A 26,755-nucleotide genomic window follows, 5' to 3' on the forward strand; every position below is an offset into this window, starting at 1 on the left:
TCTTGTTTCTTAGGCTCAATTTGCAGACCAGATGAGTACTCCACACTCCCAGGCTCCCACAAACACGTCCAGCTGCCCTCCGTCCGGCTTTCATGTTCGGCCCAATCACAGTCATGGCCACAGCCACATCCAAACCTGTGTTAGTCCTGTTCTCGCCCCCAAGCCGCCCAGCAGTGCCAGAGACGGACAGATCAGGAAAACGGCAACAAAACGCCTCATCAAGTAAGATCAGCCTTCCAACTGAATGCATTGACTCGTGATTTACTTATTTCGGACTCCTGATGCTACTTAAATCTGGTATAGTTTCACAAAGTCACCATGTAATTTATAGCACATTAAGTGATTGCAGCCATTGATTGGCCGCTGCTTGTGGATTGAGACAAAGTGCATGGGACCAGTAAGTTCAAGAGGACACGGCTAATGCTAATGAGAGTTAGAATACGTGTGTAAGTGGAGTGCTCCCAGTCTTTTGGCCGCGGGGTGTATCTGCCTGTTCAGTAAACAACTTCATCACAGGCCTGATTTCTGCCTGAACCGTAAACAGAACGTGGTTCAGTGGAAGGGCCCCGTGCTCCGAGCGCCGTTTAATTCCTGTTTGGTTTGGAGATAAGCTGAAGAGCACAGAAGGGAAAATAAAAGGAAAGGAGTGAAGCAGGGCTGAACTGCCAGCTATTTCCTTCACTTACTTTATGACTTTATTACTGCAACATCTGGCCAAATTACACAACAACAGCAAACCTTTGTGATCAGGGCTCATTGTTTGTTTAAAGCACGCTGTTGCACTAGTGAAGGGCTCTTCACACTCCCAATGTGTAAGAGGGAAGGAAAAACTGGATTCTATTGTATGTGAGTGAAGCCCATTCCCTATTAGGGTTGTCACGATACTAAAATATTCGATACTCGATACCATTTTCGATACCACAAGGATAAAAACAAAGACCCCAAAATTTAACAGAAATATTTTTATTAACAAGAAAAATGCAACATGTAAAAATTAACAGAACAACAGGTTAAATAATACTAATAAAAAACAGTTCTGATAACAAGCTTCAGGTGTGAGGTCGTGCAAAAACATAAATAAATACAATAAACAATAACAATTAGAAGAATATTTTCTGCTGTGTGTGTTGCTGTTTGGTTGCGGGTCGACTTTTCTCTGCTTCATTCTGAGAAAATAACACTTTTCAGTCACCAACATTTATGTAAACTTATTAACTCTATGCTTATGTATACTGACACTGTGTATACTGTGGGTATCGAAACTTTTGAAAGTCAGTATCGTTTCCGGATACAACGTTTTAGTATCCATACTTTTTTGAGTATCTATACTTTTGACAAGCCTATTCCCTATGTGAGTTGTCAACTATCTCACTGTCTATTTATTTGAGTGACTCAATTCATTTATTGCAACTTTGCAGGCATGCTGACATCCTAAAAAGCAGCGTTTAAGAGTAGCGCTGAGCAAAGCCCTTGCACTGCTGACGTGTTACATTCAGTCATCATACTTGACTTGGCAAGCTGCAGCTGGCAAGTGAAGAGTTAAGAGGGCAGGGGTGCAGCGCGGGGATTGTAGAATAGGTTAGGGCAGCCGGGTAGGTGCTGTGTTTGCTCCTGTGTGTGTGTGTGTGTGTCTTCCTGGCAGTTGCCGTGTTTACCCTCTGCATGTGGAATTCCAGAGCCCCCTCACACTCTCCTCTGTCCTGCATTTTTGTGGTCGACCAGTGTGACAGGGGAGAGTGTGGGAAAAACGGAAGCTTCAGGACCAAAAAATGCACCGATGGAAACAATGAAATGAAAGAATAAAGAGAGGGGAAAAGAAAGAATGACAGAGAAAAAGTGAACTCTGTCCAGGAGAAATGAGATGATTGTTTGCAGAAAATGGGGGGATAATAAGTTGCTTCCCTTTATTTCCAGCGCTCATTTTAGGGGCAACTCAATACCTCTGTTATTGAGGCACATCTGAAATGCATCCCAGTGTAGGCCTAAGCTTCTCCAACTTATAATAGAATCACTGTGCCGGGTTTATTCGAACAGTTCAAGGTTATCCAGCCCTCCAAACACCTTCCTCTAGCCAGCTGTTGAATTGTAAAACTGTTGCTTGATATAAATCTACCAGCACTGACCTTGCCTGGTTCTCCCGTGAGTAATATACTACTGATGATCAGTGACAGTTGTTAGCTGGATTTATCAGAATGACATTTTGTTTTTGGTCTTGTTTAGGAAAGGAAGTGGAGTGAAGATTTCTGTCGATGCAGCCAAATGATTTCCTGTTTGGAGAAAAAAAGAAATCCTACAAGAGTGCAATCCAATCAGCTTTGTCTGAATCTGCTGACTTGTGTCTGAGGGACTACTCAGCATTCAGTTTTAATTGAAGATTAAAAAAAGCTGAATAGACCTTGGCAAAGAGTGGCAGTGCTTTTGATTTATAAGCTCAAGAAACATGCGGTAGACTTGCTTGAAGCAAATGTACCTCATGTTGGTATCTACTCAGCAGGGCAGGGCTCTCTGGTCTATCAACATACCACAGCTGCCAACTGGAGGGGGCTGCAAGGACTCAAAGTGGTATGACTTCAGTGAAGGCTTTGAAAGGAGCAATTTGTAACACAAATAAATGAGCCTGTTTGGTATTTTGTTTGCAAGGTTTGGCTAGACGCAGCTGTAACTACGGAAACCCAGGCTGTCGTGTGGCATTACTAATAGGGTGACAATTACAGCAGCACCATTAATGTCAGCCTCGCTGCTGCTTTCACTCCCTATTAATCAGCCACAACAGTAGTTATTTTCACAGGATACTGTATACACACAGAAGCTGCCAAAAGTGTGTTTATGGTTAAACTTTATCCCCTATGGTCAATCTGAATAACATGAAGACATACTAGCTACCTGTATGCACATCAGCTCTGTTTACATAAAAAACTTCAGCTCTCTGTGAAATATTCAACTTTAGGCTTATATTTCATCTGTGCGTGCTGCAGGTTCAGATTTCATTCTCACCTACGGTGTTTCTGGCTGCTGCCTGACTCTTGAAGTGACAGAGTGAGAGATTGTTGACAAAGAAAGTGATGTGAAGAACCCAGAGGTCAAGTTTTCCCCCCCACTTTCTATATGAAAGGGGTTGCTTCCTGTCGAGGTATGCCACGCTTAAAGTGGGCCAGTTCTATTTGTGGTTGTGTAATGGTATGAAAGAACAACTGTGCAGCCCCTTACAAGGAGGCAGTGTGTACCCTCATTACCTTGTTAATGCTCCTTTGGCAAGCTGCTGTTATGGGGTGAGAGGTTAATGCCAGCTAAGCTTTATTTATTGTTCCCCCTAAAAAATGCTTAACAGATTTAATGTATAAGGTTACAGACGTGTCTGCTCCTGCTCTACGCTTCGCCAGTTCTTATAATGATTTACTCTTCGAAAACACTGAATTTGCTGTCTGATTATGTGAAAAAGGCTATGTAATTTCCTGCCTATGATCTCCAGACTCCTGTATGAAGCCCTGTGAGATAAGTATACACCACCGTACTGACTATACACCCTATAGAACCACTATGTGTACGCCTTTTGGGTTTGTAGTCATTGCCTGCAGGTCCACAGAGTCAGCAGTCACCTCAATAATCTTGTGAAAATCACATCACCCAGGACAAGGAGCAAGAATTTACCCCCTTCTTGTCACAATAGCTCATGAGAGGCACTCAGCAAACACTTAACCCCCACCGACTGCACACACACACAGAGGCTATTTGAAATTGACTCCACTTCTCTCCTGTCAGAGGATGACTCATCTGACATGCTCAAACATTCACAAGTTGTCAAAAACAGTTTTCAGCTGTTATTTATTTATTTAGATGTGCAGCTCTAAGTGGGACAGCACCCTGGGATTAATCCACAGCTTTTGCCCCCACTGTGGGGATTCAGATACAGTTTGTCGAATGATCTTATTAGTCGTCACTAACACTTACCGTCTCTTCATTAACAGGCAGACGTCCGCGGAGAGTTCAGCCAGTGGAAGTGTGTCCAGTGGCCAGCATGTGGTCTATGAAGCCATCTGTGGTAAAACAGGTGGGTCTGATGCTGCAGTTCTCCACACGCTTAGTACCGTACTGTAACTTGGTCTGTTGGTGCTGTCGTTCTTGGGCAGGGTTGCCAGTGTCCGTGATTACAGCCAGGCATAGTGGACATTCCCCATGGAGGACTGATAAACACCAGTGGGTATTTTTAGCCAGCTCCTGCTTGCACAGTGGTGTGCAGGATGTGTAAATGTATTTGCACACTGTGAAAGATAACTACATTGTTACACATCACATTAACTGATAAATAGTGCACAAAGTTTAATAACACTCATTCATTTGTCTTCTCACTTGGTGGGTGTGTTGCTGAAGGACCAAGGCAGCACATGCAACCTCTTGAGATCTACGGATATTAAGATTAATTGTTTTAAGAAAAACACGTTTTATTTGTGATGTCATAGAGAAGTACTACACTACCCAGTAGAGGTCCCATGATACGATCTTATCCCAATACATGAGTCACGATACGATATTGTTGTGATTTTAATCATTTTGTGATATGGTGAGTATTGAGATACAATATATTGCAATTTGACAGTTAAACTGCATTTTGTGTCCACAAAATTAAATTCAATCAAGAATTTTTTTGTCAAATAAGAGAAAATTCTCAGTCTATTTATCTCACCTCAGTCTTTTTATTTCTCCACAATGAGAGTCAAACCCACAGACTGACCAACAAAGTATTCGATCAATTTGAACTGAACTGATATCAAACATGTATGGATGACAACAACTGCAGCATTTTATTAAACTTTCCTCAACTTTAAGCTCCACTGCTCTGAATTTTTTTGAATGAAACACACAACACGATATCCTGACACAAATGGTGCCTATAGATTCATGAGATCTTCTAGTTTCATATCTCTAGTATATTCCTAAAGGTGAGCCTGCTATGTAATCCGAATTTTTTTTTTTAAATAATGGCGAAAAATACTGATGGCCCATTGGAATGCTAAATATCGATACTAATATTGCGGTATTATGCTGTATCAAATTTTTCCCCCACCTCTACTACCCACAATCCTAATGTGCAGCAATGTTTGGCAGTGGCTATTTCCATGGAAATATTTACCACACACACAAATGGCCAGTGAATTATTGTTACCATGAACTCTACCATCATTTGTAACTTTGCCTTTTTTTCTGTTTTCCAATTTTTTTAAACTCTGAACGTAATGTTCTATGGTCGCAATTCAGGTTTGTATAAACTGTTTTTATAAGGATTTTCTACAACATCAGTCATCTGAATTCACTTTTGGAACGGGAGCCATTCAAAAAGTGGGCAGTCACTTTTGAGCTCTATTGCTAGGTGACGCAACTATGTGGTGGCAGGTGTATTGCTCAGGCTTCAAGGACACTCTGTCAAGTGTAAAGGGTTTTGGATGAGCGGGTCTAGAGAAAGCTAGTAGTCAGCCCTGCTCTGAGCACACACTGTTTAAACGTGCACTGCACTAGTTATATTACAGTGACTTGTGTCATAACCCTTTTTAGAGTTCATGCCAAGTCGAGTTGAAGCAGCCAGATCTGAACAGGCATAAATAAACTCTCCAGTGCTGTAATTTGCTATTTGATCATATTGTCTGTACGTGTCCAAGACTACAGGTCAAATTACTGCTGAAGGATAAAGAGGCAGAGCAGTGATGACATCTTTCTTTTGTAATGAGATCCAGTGATGGGAACAGTTTGGGCATTCCCATCTGTTGGTCATTCCTACGCAGTCGTAATTACTGTCCGTCTGCCAAGAAACGGCGTCCAGTCGTACCCCAGAAATCACACTAGGAGAAAGAAAAATGTAGCTCACCCTTTGCTAAGTTTATTATGAGTAATGCATGCACTCACGTGTGCCCTGTCATCCTGCCCTATTTCCACAACTCTTTCCATCCTGAGCGAAGTGTTGAGCTTATTGCAGTAACAGTGATATTAAGCAGTTTGCGCTGATGCACACATCTGTTTGCCTGATCAAGCCTTTTTCCATAGACCTACTATACATTACCAAATCATACCATTCATCACATCACGTGAGTGTCAGAGTCAAGCCGACCCAGAAATCAGCTTGTCGGAAAAACACAGTAGCCCTGCACCACCCACTCTCCCCCCTTGAAATGAGTGCGTGTGTCTGTGACCAGAACATTTCTTTTCATTCTCCCTCTTTCCCCCCAAACTATGAAGGCTGGCTTAAGTTAACAAACATCTTATAAACTCATCAATTACTGTAACTGGATCCGTTGGGAGAAGCTTCTGAATTTCATGAATGCATTTTTTCCGTCGTTCCGGGCTCAAAGGGTGGGGGAGACGCTTCACTTTTGACTTAAAAAAAAAAAAAAAAAAAAAAGTCTAACCAGAGAAGAAAAAAACAGTACAAAGACTAGTTAGCAAAGCAGGTTAAACCATGCATTTAGAATGGGACTGGGAGTTGAACAGAGACTCAGTGTGGTGCTTAGGAGGGAGGGGGGGTGTTATTAGAGGGGGAGCAGCCTTTGTGGAGTGCGTCAGGTCTTTCTGCCTACCCAGTGTACCTTTGTAGCAAGATGACTGAGCTCCCCTGATTGACTCTGACAGGGAGTTAGAGCGAGTCCAAATGGAGAGCATTCTCTATGATCAGCTGTCAACCATCATTAATCACCCTCTCCCTTTATCTCTCTCTTGTGCACTCTCTTAATCTCTTCCTCTCTTTGCTCATACAACTCCCCCCTTTATCCTCTGAAAACTTTTCCTGCTCGCTCACCCCGTTCCCCCTTTTCCTTCCCCACTTCTTCTGTGTTAATTTTTGACATGAGATGAAGGGAGGGTTTTGATGAGGGCCTATCAAAGCTTACAAACCTAGATTATATCCACCACATGTGTTTTACAATGCTTCCCTTGAAACCTCTCTTGAGGTTCTCAGGGCTCTGCAGCTGGTGACTGGGGAGATTTATTGCCTTCAGTTGGAGAAGGAAATGAATGCTGCACTTGTGCCATTTTAATGGGAGTCTGATCATGTCAGGGCGGATTGCTTCGGCCTCCCTCTATCAAAATAAGCCTGTGTGGTGCCCTGTTTGGGAGGGAAGGAAGGTTTTGGCTGTCATACCCTTTTCAGATGTTTTATGTAAGTTATTGGATTTTGATTCGAAGCACTCACTGATGCGAGTTACACAACAATCCAAACTGTTGAATAATTGTAGTAAAACCCTGATTACAAAAACGTTATCTAAAACGTAAATAAAACTGATGGGATAAATTGCTAAACTTTGACATATATTGAATTGAAAACTGGATAAAGACAATAAATTGAACCTTTTAAAACCCACCTGCCTGCCAGTGTGTAAGGGTAGGGCTAGGCCTCGACTGGTGTAGTTTCAGTTGAGTTTTGGCCACATGCTAAACAAGGACTACTGCAGAAACTAGAAGCTGTTACCTGTCAAATGAAGCCCCAAATGGCCCCACAGTTCTTCTGTTACAAGCTTTAGCTACAATTCTTTTTGGTCTAGTCCCAACCCTTCCCAGAGCCTTTAACCTACCCGACAGGTGGGTTTTAAGGAGTTAAAGTTAAAACTGATATACCTCTGTTTTGCAAATATACACTCTGAATTAATTTAATGCATTTTATTTATGTTTTACACAGCGTCCAAACTTCATTGGCATCAGGGTTGTAGATAACTGATAACTTGCTGCATTGCATGAAAAAAAATTGCCTGCTTAAGTCAGAACAACTCTGAAATTCTGTCAAAATGTTGATACAGGACTTGCTGTCATGTGACACAGAAACATGGCAGATGAAAGTAAATGTTGGGTTGATGGTAATAGTTCATGTATTGCTGTCCACATAGACTGACCTAGATTAGTTTGAAAAGTTAATTAGAGTTGTGAATCAGCAGAGGCCCCATGATACGATTTTGTCCCGATACCTGAGTCACGATATGACATTTAATTAAATCAAGAATTATTTTGTCAAATAAGAGAAAATTCTCAGTCTATTCATCTCACTTCAGTCTTTTTATTTCTCCACAATGAGAGTCAACTTGTGGAAACCCAGAGAGCCTATTTTCATTGAGATAGCATGACGTCTAGAGGTCCGCTTTGAAAATCACAGTGAAAAAGTCTAATTTAGCAGGGTTATTTCGACAACTTCCCGACGCGATATTTTAAATATTCCAATTTAACTGTTTAACTGCGTTTGGTGTTCACAAAATTAAATTCAATCAAAGTATTCAGTCAAACTGAACTGAACTGATATCAAACATGTATGGACGACAACAACTGCAGCATTTTATCAAACTTTCCTCAACTTTAAGCTTCACTGCTCTGATTTTTTTTTTTAATGAATCATAAAAAAATGCCTAACTTTTTAGCGTTATTTCCTGAAACGATATCCTGACACGATATCCTGACGCACATGGTGCCTATAGATTCCTTAGATTTTCTTGTTTATGGCCCCCGGAAAAAAACGGCAAAAATACTGACGGACCGCCAGCGGGACGCTGAATGTTGATACCTGGCAGCAATGAATCAATATAGTAATGCCTGGCAAAATATTGCGATACGATGCTGTATTGATTTTTTTTCCCCCACCTCTAAGAATTAGCATTAACCCAGATATCAAGTCAGGTAAAACCATATTTTCATGGTTTTAGGAAATTAACTTTTTGTTGAAATGCTCTGAGCAGTAAAGTACAGCATCCATGCTATTTCCACACAACAACTTAAAGCTCACAAACACACTGAAGTCAGAAGAAAGACTTCTCAACTCAGCAAACAGGACCATCCGAGGACGTGCACATGAATGCACCACTTGTTAGACCTTTGGGGTTAATTTGCCTTTGAACAAACTGTTGACATCACTTCTTCATTCGTCATTTTTAGCTCCAAGTGTCATTTGGAGTGGGACCATGTTAGAGACAATATTGTCCCTTTATCTTTCTTCTGCTGAGCTGGAGGAAGCTGCTTCCAGCGGTCATGTCATCGGATTGGAAGTCGGGGAGATGTTTTCGTTTTTCCAGCTCAGTCAGGCCCCACGGTGTAAAAGAGCACCAAAATAAACAGAGTATGCAGAGAGGGAATGAAAGGGAATACTGTTTGGGAGCACAAACACGGCAGCTCTAACTGTACTTGGAATGCCTTTTCTACTGGATGCCTGGCCGCGAGCCAGCCGATTGGATGAGGAGTGGGGGGGGGGGGGGCGGGGGGGGGGGGGGCTGAGAACTAGGGGACAGCCAGACAAAAGGCTAAGCACTGAGATGACCAGGCAGAAAAAATATCAACAAAACATTCAGCGTGAGGGTTTTCAGAGCGCTCTTTTGAAAGTAAAGCTTTGACCTTAGCATTTCTGTTTGTGTGTGCAGTGGGGAAAACCCAATGCTACCTCTTTTCATTCAGTCTTCTCTCATCTGTTGCTTCCCCAGGTCTCTCTGTGTACCGCAAGCTGTTCCAGGGCCAGGAGCCCGCTCGCAGATGACATGAAAGCGACCAGAGGCCCGTCCTGCCCCTCTGCCGGCCTGACAGGTGTCTCTGCATGTAACTACATCCTCACAGAGGTGTATTCTGGGAAAGGACAACAGCAGCAGATGAAAGCATGCCAGACACAGGGTCCTATTAATTTCTCTCTGATACAGCCACAGACATGCGAGAGGATAGGCGACAAGGCCAGGAATGCCCAGCTTTGACGCAGGTTGAGATTTTGTTTGCTCAGCTCAACATCAGTTGGCCTTTTCAGCTCCTCCTCCCTCCTCCCCTCACCCCGCTTGGCTTCGCTCACACGTCCCAACAGTTGTCCGCCCTCATTCTCTCCATACTACTGATGCCACAGAGAGATTGCACTGACAGATAGCCTTCAGCAGATGGTTCCTCAATGTCCTGGTGGCATTTTAATTACAGGATTGTATTCTTTTGTCATGCAGTAGCACGTGCAATCGCTGTTTTTTCTTCATAAAGGTTAAACAAACAGGTGAGATGTGGGCTGTGGTAACCGGTTGCCTGAGCAGCGTCTCATCTTGCTGCCTTTCATGAGTGGCTTCTTGTATAAGACGCTCCAACCCTTGTTGTTGCCAAATCATACTCTATGGCCTCAGGTTGTGTTAAAATATAGCATCTTTTGCTTGTTGGGGTTTAAAAAAAGGAGCTTAAATACGATTGGGCGTTGCCTTGTTCCCCGTTTACAGGGATGGTGTAACACTGTTGCTGGAACGTTTATATCCAGAATACAATTGGCTTGTGAATATTCCTGTGAACTGTTGAGGTGTTTGGTGTTGTTTTCAATAGGACCAAATGTAATATTTTTTGGTTTCATGAGTAAATTATTGTAGTTGCATTAGTATTTATTTACTGGACATTGTCCACCAAAAGGCCTTTTTTGGCCGTTTCTGTAGCTCAAAGCATAACATAAAGAGGAATTATGGTTATGCACAGCCTTGCCTACAATGAAGGTTAATGCTGCACCAGCAGACCAGACCGTGTCCTTGTGGATAATCTGTTGCTTGGGACCATATAGTGAGTTAACTCAGGGCGTGTTGATAGAATAAAACATCTCTGTTATATATCAATAGATTCAGCATATGTTTATGATGACTTTGTCAGAAATACTTGAATGTCATGCATGTTTTTTAAAATCAACTGGTGATTGTCATCAGAGTGACTTTGCACAGATTGTAGTTTTCAATGCAGTACAACAGAACTGGTTTTAATACACTTGGTGGTATTGAATTTCTTTTCTAGTGATTGATGTTAAACTTAAAGGGACCGTTGAAGTGAGGTTGTATGAGGTATTTATCCATAGACAGTGTTTTACCTACACTAGGTGGCAGTCAGCATGCCCCCCAAAACAGTTTTACTTTGCAGAACATGCAAGTTGTTGATTAATCTCTAATCTAATTGGTTAATTTGGGGTTTTAAAGATGAGTTAAGATTAATCAAAGGCACAAACAAACTTAAGGATCGAGGCAGCGATACATCAGCAATTCCAGTGTTCTGCAAGGTAAAATGATGTTCTTGTTGCCTTGAAGAAAACATAGATAACGGCCTCTGTTCTCTGTCAGAACAGACTGTCTGACGGCAAGGTTACACGCTGAAAATATTCAAAATATAGCATACACTTAAACTTATATTTATTTATTTACTGGGGCACTAAAATATGTTTTGCTGCTACTCCATCCACAGCAGTTCTAGAGGTGTGAATCCCCAGAGGCCCCACGATGCGATTTTATCCCGATATTTGAGTCACGATACGATATTACTGCGATTTTAAGCATTTTGCGATACGGTAAGCATTGTGATACAATATACTTTTGTGTCCACTAAATTAAATTCAACTAAAGTATTCAGTCAAACAGAACTGACGGCCGAAGAAAAAAAAAAAGCCGGCTGTCGGAACGCAAAATATCGATACTTGGCGGCCATGAATCGTTATAATATTGCCACGGAAAATATTGCGATACTATGCTGTTTTCTCCCCTACATCTAAGCAGTACATTGTTTAGCTCCTGTGTGGGTGCTCCTGTCTGCTTCTCCAAACTGGATCCACATCCACCGCCATCTACTGTCGGTAATACACTCGCTATGAATAAGTTCCTCATACAACCACACTTTAAAATATCTGAACTATCCTTTTTAATGTTGTGGATTTACAACTACTTTACTATGCCAGTGCATGCTGTGTTACAAAAATCCAACAGTACAGTCCAAATCAATGTGTATATTCTCCTGTGGTGATACAAAGTTGTTTACAGTTTGATCATTGAATCTGTTTTGTCCAACACACATGCATGGAAATGTAATATTTTTGGAATCGTAAGTCAGAAAACATTGAAATGAATACCTTGAAACCATTAAAACATGCTGATCATGTCAGTAAATGTATTTGTTCACCACACTGAAGTTGTCACTCTGTCTGGTCTTTATTTTCTCCCCCTTTTGTCATCTAAATTTAACCCTATAACCCTTCAAAAAGTGTCACAAACAGAAAAAAAACTCCAACAATAATGAAATTAGAACCATTCTATCCAACTGTCCATTTTTAATTAAAAAAAAGTGTTTCCAAGAGTAATAAGAAAAACATTTACAGTTTGTGATCTAGTTAAGTGTTCACTTAGTGACATACGTCGTCTCATACAACAGAAAGGCTTCACTTTAAAACAAAACGATCCCTGGAATCACCATCCTGTTGTATTACAGAGGTAAACATAACCATGGAAATACTACTTTGAAATAATGGTTGGTATTCCAGCATGTTTTCTTTTTTTTTTCTTAAGGTCATTTTTTAATTCAACAGCATCTTAATCCTAAACAAACAGTGTAGGGAGCCGTGGCGTGCACAGCGTCGGTTTCCAGCTCGGACATTGGAAGGTGTCCCGTGCGTCAGAGCCGAGGGACGTGTTTGCTCTCAACAAACATTTTAGTTTCCCCCTCTTTGACGTATTCCTATCATGCTGAGTTCAGTCTGCATTCTGCAGTCATTTCCTCTTTCTGACTGCAATTATTTAATGTCCTTAGGAATGCAGTGGTCATTGAAAGACAATTATTGTTCTGTTCCTCCTGGTTATGTAACACTGAGGTACAAAATGCTGGAATATGAAAAAAAAAACATGAGAAACACTGATGTCAAAAAAAGGCGATTGCTGAGGAGGTCTGATGGGTTTGAGAGTGCCGTTAGTGAAGTGGTGTTTGACAAGTCTCCTTGGTAAATGCTGCCAATGATTGTGAGCAGAGTGGTGGACTGCATCTTTGTTTTTCGTGAGAGAGAGACACGGCTGAAGCAGGAGGTACTCATGGAGGGGAAAGTGTACCGCGCCCCCCTCTAACCCCTCTAAACCCGCTCCTGAGTAGTGCTGGGAGCCGTCACACCCAACGTCTCCCGCCCTGAACTTTAGCTGCACTTGCAGGACTTGACGACCATGTTGGAGAGCTGCTCGACTTTAGGGGAGCGACCCACATAGTAGAGGATGGTGAGGGGCTCCAAGTCCTGAGGAACACAGCAGGGTGAGGCGGACGCTTCGGGGTTCAAGGTGTTGTACAGGCTCAGCAGCTGTGGGAGAAAGAGCAGGAGGCCATAGGGGTCAAAGGTCACATTCTCCCAAACAGAGCCAGGATTAGTGATGGGAATAATTAATGGATGATGAATGAATGGTCATTAAGAATTTGGTTGATCACGTGAAATTTTTAACCCATTGAGGCCTGAAAAACTGCTGGGCGATTTTAAAATAAGCCTCTAATTATCTGGAAATTCTGGAAAAATTCTGGAAAAAAAATGTGAACTCTTCTACTAAATAATAGATTTTTCAGCCTCTGTAGCAGATAGAAATGAAATTCAAAAAGTATTTGAGAGCTTATACAAATACTACAAAACAACGTAAACACTTTCCAGGCTTCAATGGGTTAATCGATCTGTGTATTTTTTTAATTTTTATTTTATCTCTGACTGCATATCCGTATCACTGAATTGAAACACGGCCGAGCGTTCAGTTCTGCGGCCGTGCGTCAATAAGCCAATGAGCTGAGAATTAAGTTAGATAAAGCTGCAAGTTGCAAGTATTAAACACACAGAAGAGTATTAATTTGAGCAAAACTAGCTTACTGTATCAAACCTTGCTAGCACGAATTACTAGGTTTAATTTTATCCAAAACTTATTAAAACACGAAACACATTTAAATATGAATATTACTGTGAAAACTAACCTCATGCCTCTTCGGGGGCTAAAACATAAAACATTGAACTCCTTGATGTTATCTTTACAGTTTAATCTCATTTGAGTTAGTTTTAAGATCGACAGGAAGTCTCTTTTCGTCCTTTCAAAATAAAATCGTCCATTATCAAAACAGGCTTTTGCACAATACTGTATATATCATTTATTTTGTGCATGTATGCATGCAGCAATTAATGGATTCATTGATCGTTAACGATATAGATAATCGAGTCGGCAGGTTTCTTCCAAACGCCCAACCCTAGTCAGGATTTTAATGTGTTGTGGTACTTTGTCTCACCGAGCTGTGGGTGGTGTCTGCGCTGCGCAGGTAAGGACAGGGACCGGAGCAGAAGTTAGCATAGTACCCTTCAGGCTGATGGATCCACCTCCAGCCCAGATCCTGCCGGAAATTAATATATAGTGGTCGCACACAGCAGTTCTCCTCATAATTGCTGCAGACAAGGGAGGACAGAGAGGATTACACTCACTTCATTTCCAGGATAACACACAATCTTAAGAGTTGTATACGTTTCCCCCCCTATAGGCACACAGCCAGAGATGAGAGTGAAATTCCACTCTTAGGTGTGCCCTTATTTTCCCTCTTGGAGTCAGCCCAGGTGTCTCTGGTGCTGTCTGTCAGCCTGACAGAGGAAATCCAGAGCTGAGGAGACGGTGTGTAACAGGAGGTGGCGTTTGCTAGTACTGGGACAGATCCCGACTTGTATTAGCTAATACCTCTGTCATGCTCGTCTAAGTGATTAACAAGCTTATTCGGTGAGTTCGTGCCTGTGTACTCTACTTCCCTGCGATCTTTTCGAGATGTGACAGCTGATATTTCCATTTCATGTTTCCTTGGCTTGTGTACTACTTGACAATAACCCCCCACCCACCACCACCCCCCCTCTGTCTGCAAGACAGTAGGAGCGGCCATTCTGTATTACCCCGCCAAGGAGGTCATGTTTTTGGCTCGGTTTGTGTGTTTGTCAGCAGGATAAAGGAAAAACTAGTCTGATTCATAAAACTTGGAAGAAGGGTGTAACATGGGCCAAAGAAGAACCCATTAAATTTTGGAGCGGATCCAAATCACGGGGCAGATTATATTGAACTTTTATTAACATTGTGAGATAGGGCATTTTTGCTGTATTCATGCTTTGTTTAAACAGGCACTATAGCAGGTTTCACAGTATACCATGGTATGATAATTGACAGTTATCATACCATTTACATTTTCTTATATGTTGTATTTGATTTTTTTTTTAAATGCAACTGGAGAGAAAATCTCTGTGCATAGCCTTCCCTCTATGACTTATTTTATTAATTATCAAAAGGGAAACTTCTACACACTTCCATTAAATATCAGAATATGGATTGAAACGCCAAAAAGCATCCGTAAGTTGTCAACCTAAATAACTAAATCTAGCATTGATTTGAGTTACCATGCTACCAAAAGTGTTCTACAAATATTGTTCCTAACTTGACAGATGCTTGTTGTGGTGGAGCAGTCTAATGCAGTAGCTGAGTCTATTTAAGGGAAAATATTGAAATGGACAGTGGAAGATTGAAATATAATGCATGCATTTCATTTCATGTTCAGGAGGTGCAAAAATATTTTAATAATCATTTTCCCAAACCGTATAGTGTGAAACTCTGTCCTATTTCTCTCATTAGATCCCCTGCAACACTGCCCTAAATCTTACACACTTTACCTTTAAAGTTCATGAACACACCGAAGTCGAAAGAATAATTTCCCAACTCTGGAAATGGGACCAATCCGAAGAGTCCGTGAACTGCGAGTTTGCAATATTTAACTTAGCCAGTGTTAAAATCCCAAAAGCTGACAGGGAGGGCAGCCAGAGAAATTAAAGTTAAAGACAATAGTCCATGCAGTGCATTACATTTTCCAGGACTGGGAAATGTGCCTTACTTGAAGCAGTAATTGGTGTCAAGTGCCCGCTTACGCCTGCGGGAGGAGGATTGGGCATCCAGCCTGTGGGGAGGGAGCATCATGAGGATGAGGTGGGGGTAGAGCTGCTCCTTTTGTTTTTTCGCACGGCTCTGATCGTCATAGTCCGCTTCCATACCTGGAGGAGACAGGAGTCCCTTTTAGTCTGGTAAGAAAAACTGCACAGAAATACAGCAGATTTATTGAGAATTGTAAAGATGTCTTCAGGAGAGGACTTCAGTGGAAGCAGAGCTTAACTCTAATCAGTGTAGTCAACTGTAGCTTTTACAGAAGGATACTGTAATATCCAGGAAGGGCTTCACTCATATTTGGCTCACTTTTCACCCTTCTCCTTATTCAACACTGGTCCCTAACTTCCTTCTTTCCGCCGCTCTCCCCCCTGGGCCTGCGTCTGCTCATCCAATCTACCCCTGATAGCTAAAGCAGTGGATATCTCAGGAGAGATGCTGCTGTTGGATATGTACGCCCCTCTTTAATTCGGGGCCAAGCGTCTGAGCGCCGTGGCAGCACATTCCTTGTGGCCAGGCCAGTCGGGAGTGTTCCCAGGGCCGAGGGCCCGGGGGCCCCAGTGCTAAGTGAGATACCAGATCAATTGTATTCCCATGCTCTGTGTCTCTCTCTTCATCTTAGAAAGGAAACCCATTATCTTACCAAAAAGACCTCAATAGGTATTGCTGCTGGAGGAACATGTTGATGACTGGATGAAAGGGACATTTTTTCAGACCAGTCTCATAATAAAGACGGTATGTGTGTGTTATTGTATTATAACCAGATTCTCATTTATCCTAGGAAACGCTGCACTACAGCATATAACGGGTCAAAATATATAATATATACCTATATATTGCGTTTTGTGCAAATTTGATAATCGATTCATCTGTTCATTTGTAATTAAAAAAGAAAAAATTCCCCAAATTGTCTTATTCCAGCTTCTTAAATGTGAATAACTTCTGGTTTCTTTACTCCTCTGTGACAATAAACTGAATATATTTTAGTTGTGGACAAAACAAGACATTTGATCAGACAGAGATCAGAGTTCAATCTAAAATATTTGTACTTTGTCATTTGCCATTTGTAGAATAGAGGCATCACCAGATGGGGCATCCTCCAGTGTCCCTGTATAAAGAGCTTTATAGGACCATATTTAACACTAACAGGAGAAAACTGGAGCCCAAAGCAAACTCCTATAACAAACTGCTTCTGATACCCACAAATGCAAATCATCCTAAAACCAGCACTACATTGATCGCGTTAATCATATTTAAACACTTTATTCAACAAACATGAGATGCCTATCTGGAACATTAGACAAATCAAACAGACACAAACTGTTATCTGACTCTTGATCATTAATACAAACTGAAAGAACATCTTTTCACTGAGAGAGATCAAAAGCAGAGAGAAATCCTGACCAAACACAGACTTTACGACCACAGTCTGGCCATGGGACACGAAGCGGCTGGAGACCTGCACAACAGGCAAGACTGAGCCTGAGAGAGTTTGATCAGAAGAATACTAGAAGACCGTAGAGTTATTGATTACTGAGGGAGATATTCAAGGTATATAATCCTCCTGTTATGTCAAATTGACCCATTTTTGGATTGAAAAATGTAAAAATACATATAGACATATATATATTTAAAAGTATTTTTTCACACAAAAAAAACATTAAAGTGTAAAATAAAAATTTTAAAAATCAATGTCATGTAAAACCATTGTATTTTATGTGTAGGTATTTCCAATGTACATCAAAAAAAAGTTTTAACATGCATTTTTTATGAGAAAAGAGTGAATTATCCTCATTGAACAATGGTAAATGGTAAAGAACACCATTGCACTAAATATTGTTCGAAATGGTTAATAATAGAGTTATTAATGAAATATAAACAATGTTTATTGGTATTTTTTAGTTTCTACACTAAAAACACTTGGATAATTATACATGCACTGGGTCAAATTGACCCACAAACATTATTGCTGTTCCTGAGAAATGGATATAATAGGAGGGTTAAAAGAATAGTTCAACATTTTAAGAAATATATTAGTTATTAAGAAGAGGGACACCACTTTCAGGTGGGTATATAGGCAGGAAAATAAGTAAGTGCATTTCCCCACATGCCCGACTGTTTTTGTTCTGTTTGTAAAAACAACATTTAAACTTGGCCCGTCCTCTCCAGCTGTCCCCAGATTCAGTTTTGCCACTTGGTGTTTAAATTAAAATTTTAACAAACTTTAGGGGAAAAAACAAAGCTTGCCGGTGGAAATCCAAACAATTAGAAATTCTTAAATGCTGTCTCACCTTTGAACTTGACCTCCAGCACCTCGTTGGCATTCTCGATAATGTCCCCATTAGGCCTGAAAGTGTGGCAGGGACAATGCACGCTGATCTCCAGGCCGAGGTTGGTCTCTGAGGGGGAAACCAGAGCAGAGGGATGTAAGGAGCCGACATTTTCCCCCTGAGGCTCTTATCCTGCATTCTGAATGAACCAGTGCTATTTGGCAGGATATGCAAAAAGGTGCCATGCAAAGAAAATCTGAGGTGTCCCCACTCACGTCTGTACATCAGCCACTCTCTCACTGTCTCTGTAACATCAAAGGAGACCCACTCAGGCGTTCCCTTGGTCAGGACGTTCTTGCCCCCAATGTATCGCTGTTTGGCTTTGGGGTCGTCTTTCTGGAGGATCTGTGAGGAAAGATGAAAATGTGACCCAGCTGCATAAACTCTCTTTCTTTCTTACACACACACACACACACACACACACACACACACACACACACACACACACAGAACCAGAGCTGTCTGTCTGAGCCAGACTCTCCAGGATGCCTTGGGCCAAATGTCTACTCTTCATGGAAAAAGTGACTCCCTGTGTTGATATCCCCATTTTGCAAGTTAATGCCTGCGTGTTACCCTCCTGCCAATGAGAACCTGGCTGTCCTTCACGTCAGCAGTTCAAACTTTGACTTTCGCTGGGCTCCCAGATGCAGTGTCACACAGTTCAGGAAAAAAAAAGCAGTGTTGGAGATATCTCCGCGGGCATTCAACTGCGCTATCATGTCGAGGCCCTAAACGTACAAAACTGACGATGGAGGAAAAAATGCAACCGTGTGGTTCAGACATTCCTATTTCCATCAGCACTTCTCTGAACAAAGGTGTTTATCTGCAGGGAGAAATGTGTGTGTTTGGGTGGTGTTTATGAGCACCGAGCCCCACAGCGGTGCTATGGATAACCAGGTTCCTGAACATTGTCAGCATCTAATCTGTCTTCCTGTGGGAACGAGGGGCCAGCGTCAGCCCTCTGCCAATCAACTCCAGTCTGAAAAGTGTGGGGGCGAGCAGGCAGCTCCATTTACTCCCCCAGTGGGTGACCCTGCCTCTATCTCCTCCTAGGCCCCTGGAAACAATCTGAAGGCCTGACAGTCTGTATTCAGCGCTGGCCAGAGCCTTGCCTCAGAGGCGGTATGCAGTCCGGAGACGCTCGTCTCCCTGGCAGGAAATGTTGGAACCTGATCATTACTCCTAGTCTCTCACGGGAGATTAATGAGGAAACCGAACCAAAAAAAAAAAATCCATCCCTGCCACCCCACACACAGACATCTAACAGAGCCTTTAACACACACAAAAATGCTCATAAACACACAAAATGCAGGTGCAGATCTATAAACCTGTCACTGAAAGTATAAGCTCTTACTTGATCTAACAAGGACGGACAACTGCTTTGAGATTGACAGCTAAGAAAGAAGAAACTGCAGAATGGTAATCTAAGGTTTCTTTAAAAAAAAAAAAAAAATTTAAAAGCTGTGCAAGCTCTTAAATTTGTCCTAACGCAGAATCCATTTGACTGTAAGCACATGGAATAATGATCAGCGCATGAGAGGAGAGAGGGAGTTGGACACCCTAATATAAATGTTTTCATCTTTCTCGCTGACCTACACAGGCCTTCTGAGTGAAATAGAGCACATTACCCTCCTGCGCTCTGCAAACAGTGGAAATGAACGGTCAGTTCACACACCTGGTAGAGCTCAATCCTCTGCTCGTTTCTCTTGGCGGCCGGGTTGGGGATCCGCAGGGCTCGAAACTCGGCCCGGAACAAGTTGGTGGAGTTCTTCTCCATGGTGGAGACGTTGAAGCGGAACACCTTGGAGGTGATACCCTTAGGGCAGTAGGGGAGGTCATCTGCAGGTAAAGTGGAAATGATTCAACTGTATTGCATGTATTACATTGCACATTACATTGCATGTAACCTTGAATTCTTTGTGTACTTCATCCCTAAATTTATTTTTTTGCAACCAGCACATGTGCAGACGGGAGTGTCTTTTAGTCTAACCGAACACTAAACAAGGGATTTTTAAGCGACCAAAGTGTTAAAGTTAACTTTGATCAACTGAATACATACCTTGAAAGGGTAAAAGCCACCTGTCAGTCACATGGTAGCCACACTTCAAAGCCTGTTTTCTCTAAATGGGATCATGCTGTATTGAAAAAGACTTGAAACTAAAGATCGAGGCCATAAACTACCAAATCAAGTGAAAAGCAGGATCATTTTCTCATAGTCTTCGATACAGTTGTACTTCTTTTTGCTACCAGTCGAGTCGCCCCCTGCTGGCCTCAGATAGAATACAGGTTTAAGGCACCTCAGCATTGGCTTCACTTTTCAAGCCTGGGGTCGCTGCTGCCTGGGTGAATCTAGAATTGGAAATCAGCCGAAAACATAGCAAATACTTAAAGAGTTTAGGTAAATGGAGGCCGTGTTTCACTGCTACTCATCAGGACTGGTATGGACTCAAAAAGTGTTTGGGAAGTAGTGAGCATACAACTGGATAAATGAGACTTATCCTGCACAGGTTTTGTGAGTTTGTGAACCGATATTCTGATATAGTTTTGCTGTTGTAAATCTGGCCTCCATTGACTTTTTCTTTTCTGCAGTTTTTAGATTCCCTGCTCACTGTGGAGGCATGCCAAAAAAACAAAGTCTTCTTCAAGAATTCAAGGTAACATGCTGTGAACAACTGATATACAAATGGTCATTTTTGAGGCTGAAATATTCCTCTAAGGATGGTATTAAAATCTCCTATTAAAAAATATCAGATTGGAACTCTTATTGTTTCCTTTGTCAGAATCCATTTAAGTTCTAATCCATCTGTTACCTCATTGTTTACATGTTATCAAAGCCTCTTTTACACTGACATCTTACAGGGGTGGACATGTTTACCTTCTGAATATTGATAAGCTTTTCTGCAGAGGATTCCCCTTCTACACGTTAGGATAGTTTTCAGATAAAAACTTTTATTTTTTTTAACTATTTCTACTCTATTCCAGAGAGACGTGGGCCATTACCACAGACCATCTGCTTATACTTTGTGCGGTCCGAGTTAGCAACAAGTTGAAGTCATGAAATGAAAACCAAATGTCCCATGTGGTGGTGGAGCAGGCTGCAGTGGGACGGCAGCGTGCTCCTCCTCCTCCCACCAGCTCTTGAGCCCAACAGGTGCTCCGAGGGCTCGGCCAGAAGCCAAGTATTCGCTGGAACCAGGAGGTTTAGCCGGGAACATGTGGGCTCACGTGCTGGAGCAAAACAATACCTGAGAAACTATTGAAAAGCGTGACTCTGATATGGTAGTAATGCCACTAAGAACATGATTGACAAGGAATAACTTGCTGCATACATGACCTTTAGTATAATCAGTTAAATAAATGACCACATTGTTATTCTATGTGGAGAAAAAGCTTCCTGTTGCACTGAAGCCTTTCCCCCTTTTTATACCATAATAGCATTGACCAGTTTATTATTTTAACAGGCCAAGCACATGCAGTGTTGAGCAAAACAAGCACATAGCAAACTTTTTATGGGCCAAATGGAAACAGTCATTTACAGCCAAGCCATGGCTAATTTATTACCCCAAGCTTAAACTTTATTACCAAGCCTCAGATTTGCTGCTGGTTAAAAGGGGGCAATGCACCTTTAGCTGATTTGCACCTCAAGCTGTTTCGGGACAAATGGAAACTCAGCTCAGTTGTTTCTCTGTCATGCAAAAGGAACTTGCACATCTCCAAGTATCTGTACTTCATTTGACCCATAATCCTATTTCAGTGTCCTCCCAGTCATTATCTGATATTTCCACAAAGTTTTTTTTTCAACTTTCCCTATTTATAGGTGACCTTTTCAGCATTCATCCCCAGCCAGATATCTGTCCAGTGTTTCCACACAATCTATAAGGAGGAAACCTCAGTAGCCTTTTCCTCCCCCTCACTCACTGCTCTGTCTCCCCTCTGCCTCCCCCACAGAAGGTGGAAAGCCCCACTTCGAGGGGAGATTTGAAATTCTAATCAAGTCTTTGGTTTCCTTTTGGATGACCTCATTTTTCCCATTGCAATGGTTTTAGGTGGATTTCACATTATGGCTTATTTTTGCCAAGGGTCTGTAAGGTAATTTGTTCCATGTTGGTAGATTGAGGGGCTTGCTTGCATAATTAAAATGAAATACATTCACCAATTCTCTGACCCCCACCATTTTTATAGGATGGCTCTTAAGATTGACACAAGTTTGACCTGTGAAATATTTGAACCAGCACTGATTTATGCCAGTAAGCTCATTAGTCTTATATAAATTCTATCAGTTTCAGGTGTTCAATATTAGTTTAAAATATTAAACTATATATTCTAAACATTATTTAAGTAACCTACCTACATTGATCTTTTTTTATAACTTCCGATTTAATTATATTACACACTGGTCTTAGATCCTAATACTAATAAGGACATTTACTTTAACTGCAAAAACATTCTCATTAACAGCTTGCAAAAGTCTATTTATTGTCACATATAAAAGCCTGGATAACAAAATGATGCCCAGTTGATCTCATTCTCATATTATCACTCAGTTAATTCGAACATAAATGGGTTTTAAATGAGGGATTTAAGGGGTAAAGTTGCTCAGGAAGGCCTGGGGGGACAAAGCTTCACATGAAATGCCTCGCCCAGACGCTATCGACCACACCTCGCACACTGACACACGCTCACCCTCCAGTGTCTGGGATCCTGTCCTGACACAGAGCCCTCCTGATGAAGAAAAAAAAACTCAGGAATCACCTCTCTTTGCCCTTTTGCCCGGAGGATTGTCCGTGATGTCAGTCTCTCCAGAGCTTTGTGGAGGTAAACAAAGGAAATAGGAAGCATAAGGCAGCAGGTGCTAGCCAGCTGCTGAGGTGTCTCGGCCTCATAGAGGACAACAAAAAAACGTGTTGGAAATGTTTGAATGTCTCTGTGTCTTAAAATGTGTTTTCATTATGCTGCCATTGTTTGATTTCCACTTACCAGTGACACAGAAAATGGATATTTAGTTTTAATAATACAGACATCAAATGCTGCTTTTGTATTAGAGAATAGTCTAATTCCTCTGCTTCCTACTGGCAGGCCACTACAGAAGATGAGATAATGTGATGGAGCTCTGTTCTGAAGTTGAAAAACAACTTTTTTTTCCACTTGATTAAGGATGAGGAAGCAAAAACGGTAAAGGCGTGGGAGTAAGGGGGGAGAGATGCTGTTTCTTTGGGAACTGTCCAAAGACCTCTGTCTCTGTTTGTGCAGATGACATCATCTTTCTACTATCCCATATATCAGATACCCTGCTGTCCTCAGCGCTAGTCCTCATTTTTTACTGACCCAACACTGAGTCAATGATTGGCTTGAAATTTCACTGAAACTGCATGCCTCAGGGTGCACGGCACACTTTTTCTAATTTAAGAGTCAGTGGATTGTAAGAATGTTATTGTGCCAAAGGTCATCATTCAGTTCAGTTATGTCATTCTTCAACAGTATTTGGTATAGCTGATGAGCAAACATTGGCCTTCTGATGCACCATCTATAGCTGCCCAGTCTCTGTTATACTTCATCTAGTCATAAATGGAAAAGGCCTTGATTTGCATTAGTAGTAGTGGCTAAGAAAAGTAGTCTGGAGCAAGTGGCGCATTAAAGTATGACAGAAAAGTTTCTGTTTAACTTTTTAACTGGGCATGAAAAAAGCAAAAACTTGACCATATTCCCAAACACTCCCACCTTCCAAAAATGGCGAATGTAAAACTCATTATATCCAGCAGGAATGAAAATGAACTACACTGCAAAATGATCAAGGTGACAGACGTTATGTTCCTATATACTGCAATGTGCCCCCACTCTCTTTAACATTACAGAATGGAAAGGGAGAGAAAAGTGCTAATTAATGTATGTTGGCACCTTCTCCTAATGTCCTAATATCCTTCTTGGATTAGCTGTTCAGTGCAGAAAGTGTTGCCAGTAGTAAGTCCAGTTCACGTCTTGTATTATCACCTACAGTATGGCCTACAGTAAGAGACCAGCGTGATGTGTCCTGGGCACCTGGCCATCACTGATCCCACTCCTTAGACCTCTTGTTTGTTTTGGGAGCTCTGGCTACCTCTGACCAGCGGATAAACCCAGAGCTGTGTATTTTGAGTGTCAGAAGCACTTTGTGGGACCTGTGAAATGGATTTGATTCAGGACTTATGCTGGAACCAGCAGAGGCTCTGCTTAGTGTCACAGCCCAGCATAAACACCTGTTGATTTCAAAATGGTAACACCATGCATTAACCGGCCTCTGACCGTGAAAAAGGCACAAATCCAACTCTTCCACTTAAAAACTGACTTTCTCTGGAGAATCTGCTGCTCGGTGAGCTTCTGTTTCTGGTTTCTGGAACAATCAATGGACCATAGTTTATACAGGAAATACCAATATGGATGAACAAGGGAATTAGATCATAACACAGAGCTACTCGGCTCCTTGCTACTAGAGAGAAATGGTGTGGGGATAGAAGTGAGAGAGTCGTAACATTGGATGAAAAATATTGGGAAACTCACGGCCAGAAAATGGAAATGAGGTATTGGAGTTGGCAATAAATACAAGACTTAACTGCCTGAGAATTTTCCCCGCTTAGGAATGTGTCAGACTTAGGCTGGAGTTCCCATGGCTTTGGTGTGAGGTATGTATGAGGAATGGTGCTCATTCCAATTAGACTGTTTACTTTGCCCTCTCCTTTGCGCGCCGCTCCACTGCTCACAGGCGCGTCTGTGCGTAAAGGCTGCACAGACACGAGTGGACTTAACGCCAGCTGGAAAAATTAGATCCCTGTTTTTCATACCGTGCCTCACCTATAATACTTTTCAGTCGAGGCCATATGAAAAAGTTTTTAGTCTTATGCGTGTACGTGGATGTGCACAAAAGGTATTTGGATCAAGTTGGGGCACCTACGAAATGTTGGCTGCATGGCGCACTGGCAAAACAAAAACACCATGCCAGGAAGAATAAATACTCTCCAGTATCTAGAACATATAATGACTGGGGTTTATTGGGTAGTTCCAAAAGAAACACTTAAATGATCAAAAACAACAAACTTACTGTTTTCTGGCGGACCATTGACCATGTTGAACTTGTAAATCTCTTTGGCATAGTACTCAGTCTCCGTGTTATCCTGTCCACAACTCTGATGCCTGTCTCTTCCCAGCTCCTCAATGAGCTCCTTGGTGCTGTTATAAAGGGCCAAGACCTGAAACGGCACTTGACTTGGACCTGTTGTTTGAGGCGGACTGGTCAGCCGGAGTTTACTGAGAATCTGTCCTCGGACCGCCTCTACTCTCTTTTTCTTTATGTGGTCGATGTCCACTGTGGTGCAAGTGGATAGCGACAAAGTCATTGTCACACAATTTGAGAGGAGGAAAAACAGAAGTGCTTTTCCCAGATTCATATTTCACTCTGCGTTCACTCACAACCGAGCCTTGTCAAGTAAAAGAAGAAAAAAGCTAAATTCCGATTTGAATAGATTCCCTTTCTCTTTTCATTCAGGTCGTGAGTGAGTTCTGTTCCTGGAGGAATCCCATTTTCTCAAGTGCTATGTCATCTTTGTAAAATGCGCATTTGCATGGTAGCAAATCCGTGCCATTTTGGAAAATAATCTCAACTCTTCATTAAAACTCTTTATTCTACTCTTCATTCCCCTTATCTCATGCAAGCATCTCTTCTGTTCTTCCCGAGTCTACAGGGCTCCGGTCTCTGCACCGCGGCTCAGTTTCTCCATTGCACGGGTCTCTTTCCATCCACTTGTGCTCATGGAGTCAGTGCGCCTCTCTGCTCTCTCGCTGCAGTCCGGCCTCAAACACACTCAAACGCTCTCCACTCTCACACATACTTTATAGTCACGGGCTGTGACGTTGTCGAGGGAGGGGCAGCAAGTTAGAGCCTCTGTTCGGACAATGAGATCTGCCCTATTCTAAAAATGCATTTAATAACATTTCAAGTTCTATGTTGTCAAATTTATGCGTAATATTGGGCAATGTGTGATTTCGCAAGAGCGCTTCCTCGAATAAAGGGACTCACTGATTGCACTGATTTATCGATGGAACATTTTTTGTTTATGGATGAAGAGGACAAATACAAATTGTGTTAAGCAATGTGTTGCTGTTGTGTACTCATGACTTGGCATAAATTAACACTGAGCCTGACAGGGGAGGTCATTCTTTTGGCTTTTTATAAGCCCTTTGATAATATTGACCACGTCCAAAGTAAAGTAAAGGAGGAAAATCAAATGCAGTTGGAAGGCCAAAGTTAACAAAAGAGATCTTGAAGGTGCACAGGGAGCCCCAGACAGCTGCTGGATGCTGCTACTGTCCTGCCTCTCCCCGGCAATATAAAACATGCAATACAGCGACATCTAGCGGCCATCAGGAGGAACCTCTGGTCCCATCAGTCTACTTCCTCAGACTGGATATTGACTGTGGCAGGCCAGTGCAAAAGATGAGATAATGTGACTCTACTTGATTAAGGTTGAGGAAGGAAAAAAAATCGGGAAATGCGTGGGGGTTGTGGGAAAGATGCTGTTTGTTTGGTCAAAGGCAAACTCTGACACTGATTGTTTAGATGATGTCATTTTTCTACTATCTCTTCCCCAGCACCGAGGCAATGATTATCATGCAGATGGTTTAAATACCTTTGTCTTTACTTAATTTCTTCAGAAGTTTTTGGTTTATGGTGACACTAAGCATTGCATTTTGTTGACATCATGGGTCACGATAGCCCTT

The 26,755-nt window shown here is 41.9% G+C and overlaps 2 protein-coding genes across 2 annotated transcripts in view; one reads left to right on the forward strand and one right to left on the reverse strand.

The window, feature by feature from the left end:
* Positions 1-11,894, forward strand: part of ttll5 (tubulin tyrosine ligase-like family, member 5) — an 84,103-nt gene extending 72,209 nt beyond the window's left edge. The window contains exons 30-32 of the mRNA XM_059352658.1: positions 14-222; positions 3,966-4,048; positions 9,435-11,894. Of these exons, the coding sequence (XP_059208641.1) occupies positions 14-222; positions 3,966-4,048; positions 9,435-9,487 (345 nt within the window). The 3' untranslated portion in view covers positions 9,488-11,894. The remainder of the gene's footprint in view (positions 1-13; positions 223-3,965; positions 4,049-9,434) is intronic.
* On the reverse strand, positions 11,611-25,822 carry tgfb3 (transforming growth factor, beta 3). The gene is made up of 7 exons (XM_059352659.1): positions 25,080-25,822; positions 19,683-19,846; positions 18,223-18,352; positions 17,969-18,076; positions 15,631-15,787; positions 14,005-14,158; positions 11,611-13,048 (listed from the first exon to the last, which is right to left on the reverse strand). The coding sequence occupies exons 1-7, from the start codon at positions 25,423-25,425 to the stop codon at positions 12,890-12,892; spliced, it is 1,218 nt and encodes a 405-aa protein (XP_059208642.1). The 5' UTR covers positions 25,426-25,822; the 3' UTR covers positions 11,611-12,889.
* Positions 25,823-26,755: the final 933 nt, after the last annotated feature.

Source organism: Centropristis striata, chromosome 16 (genome assembly GCF_030273125.1).
Source record: "Centropristis striata isolate RG_2023a ecotype Rhode Island chromosome 16, C.striata_1.0, whole genome shotgun sequence".
In the NCBI taxonomy this organism is placed as follows: Eukaryota; Metazoa; Chordata; class Actinopteri; order Perciformes; family Serranidae; genus Centropristis; species Centropristis striata.

Coding starts and splice junctions, on each gene's coding strand:
- tgfb3 (XM_059352659.1), bottom strand. CDS start 25,425: ATGAATCTGGGAAAAGCACTTCTGTTTTTCCTCCTCTCAAATTGTGTG. Junction 15,788..17,968: donor GCTGGAGGTCAAGTTCAAAG/GTGAGACAGCAT, acceptor TGTCTCCTCCAG/GTATGGAAGCGGACTATGAC. Junction 13,049..14,004: donor CAGACACCACCCACAGCTCG/GTGAGACAAAGT, acceptor TTTCTCCCACAG/CTGCTGAGCCTGTACAACAC.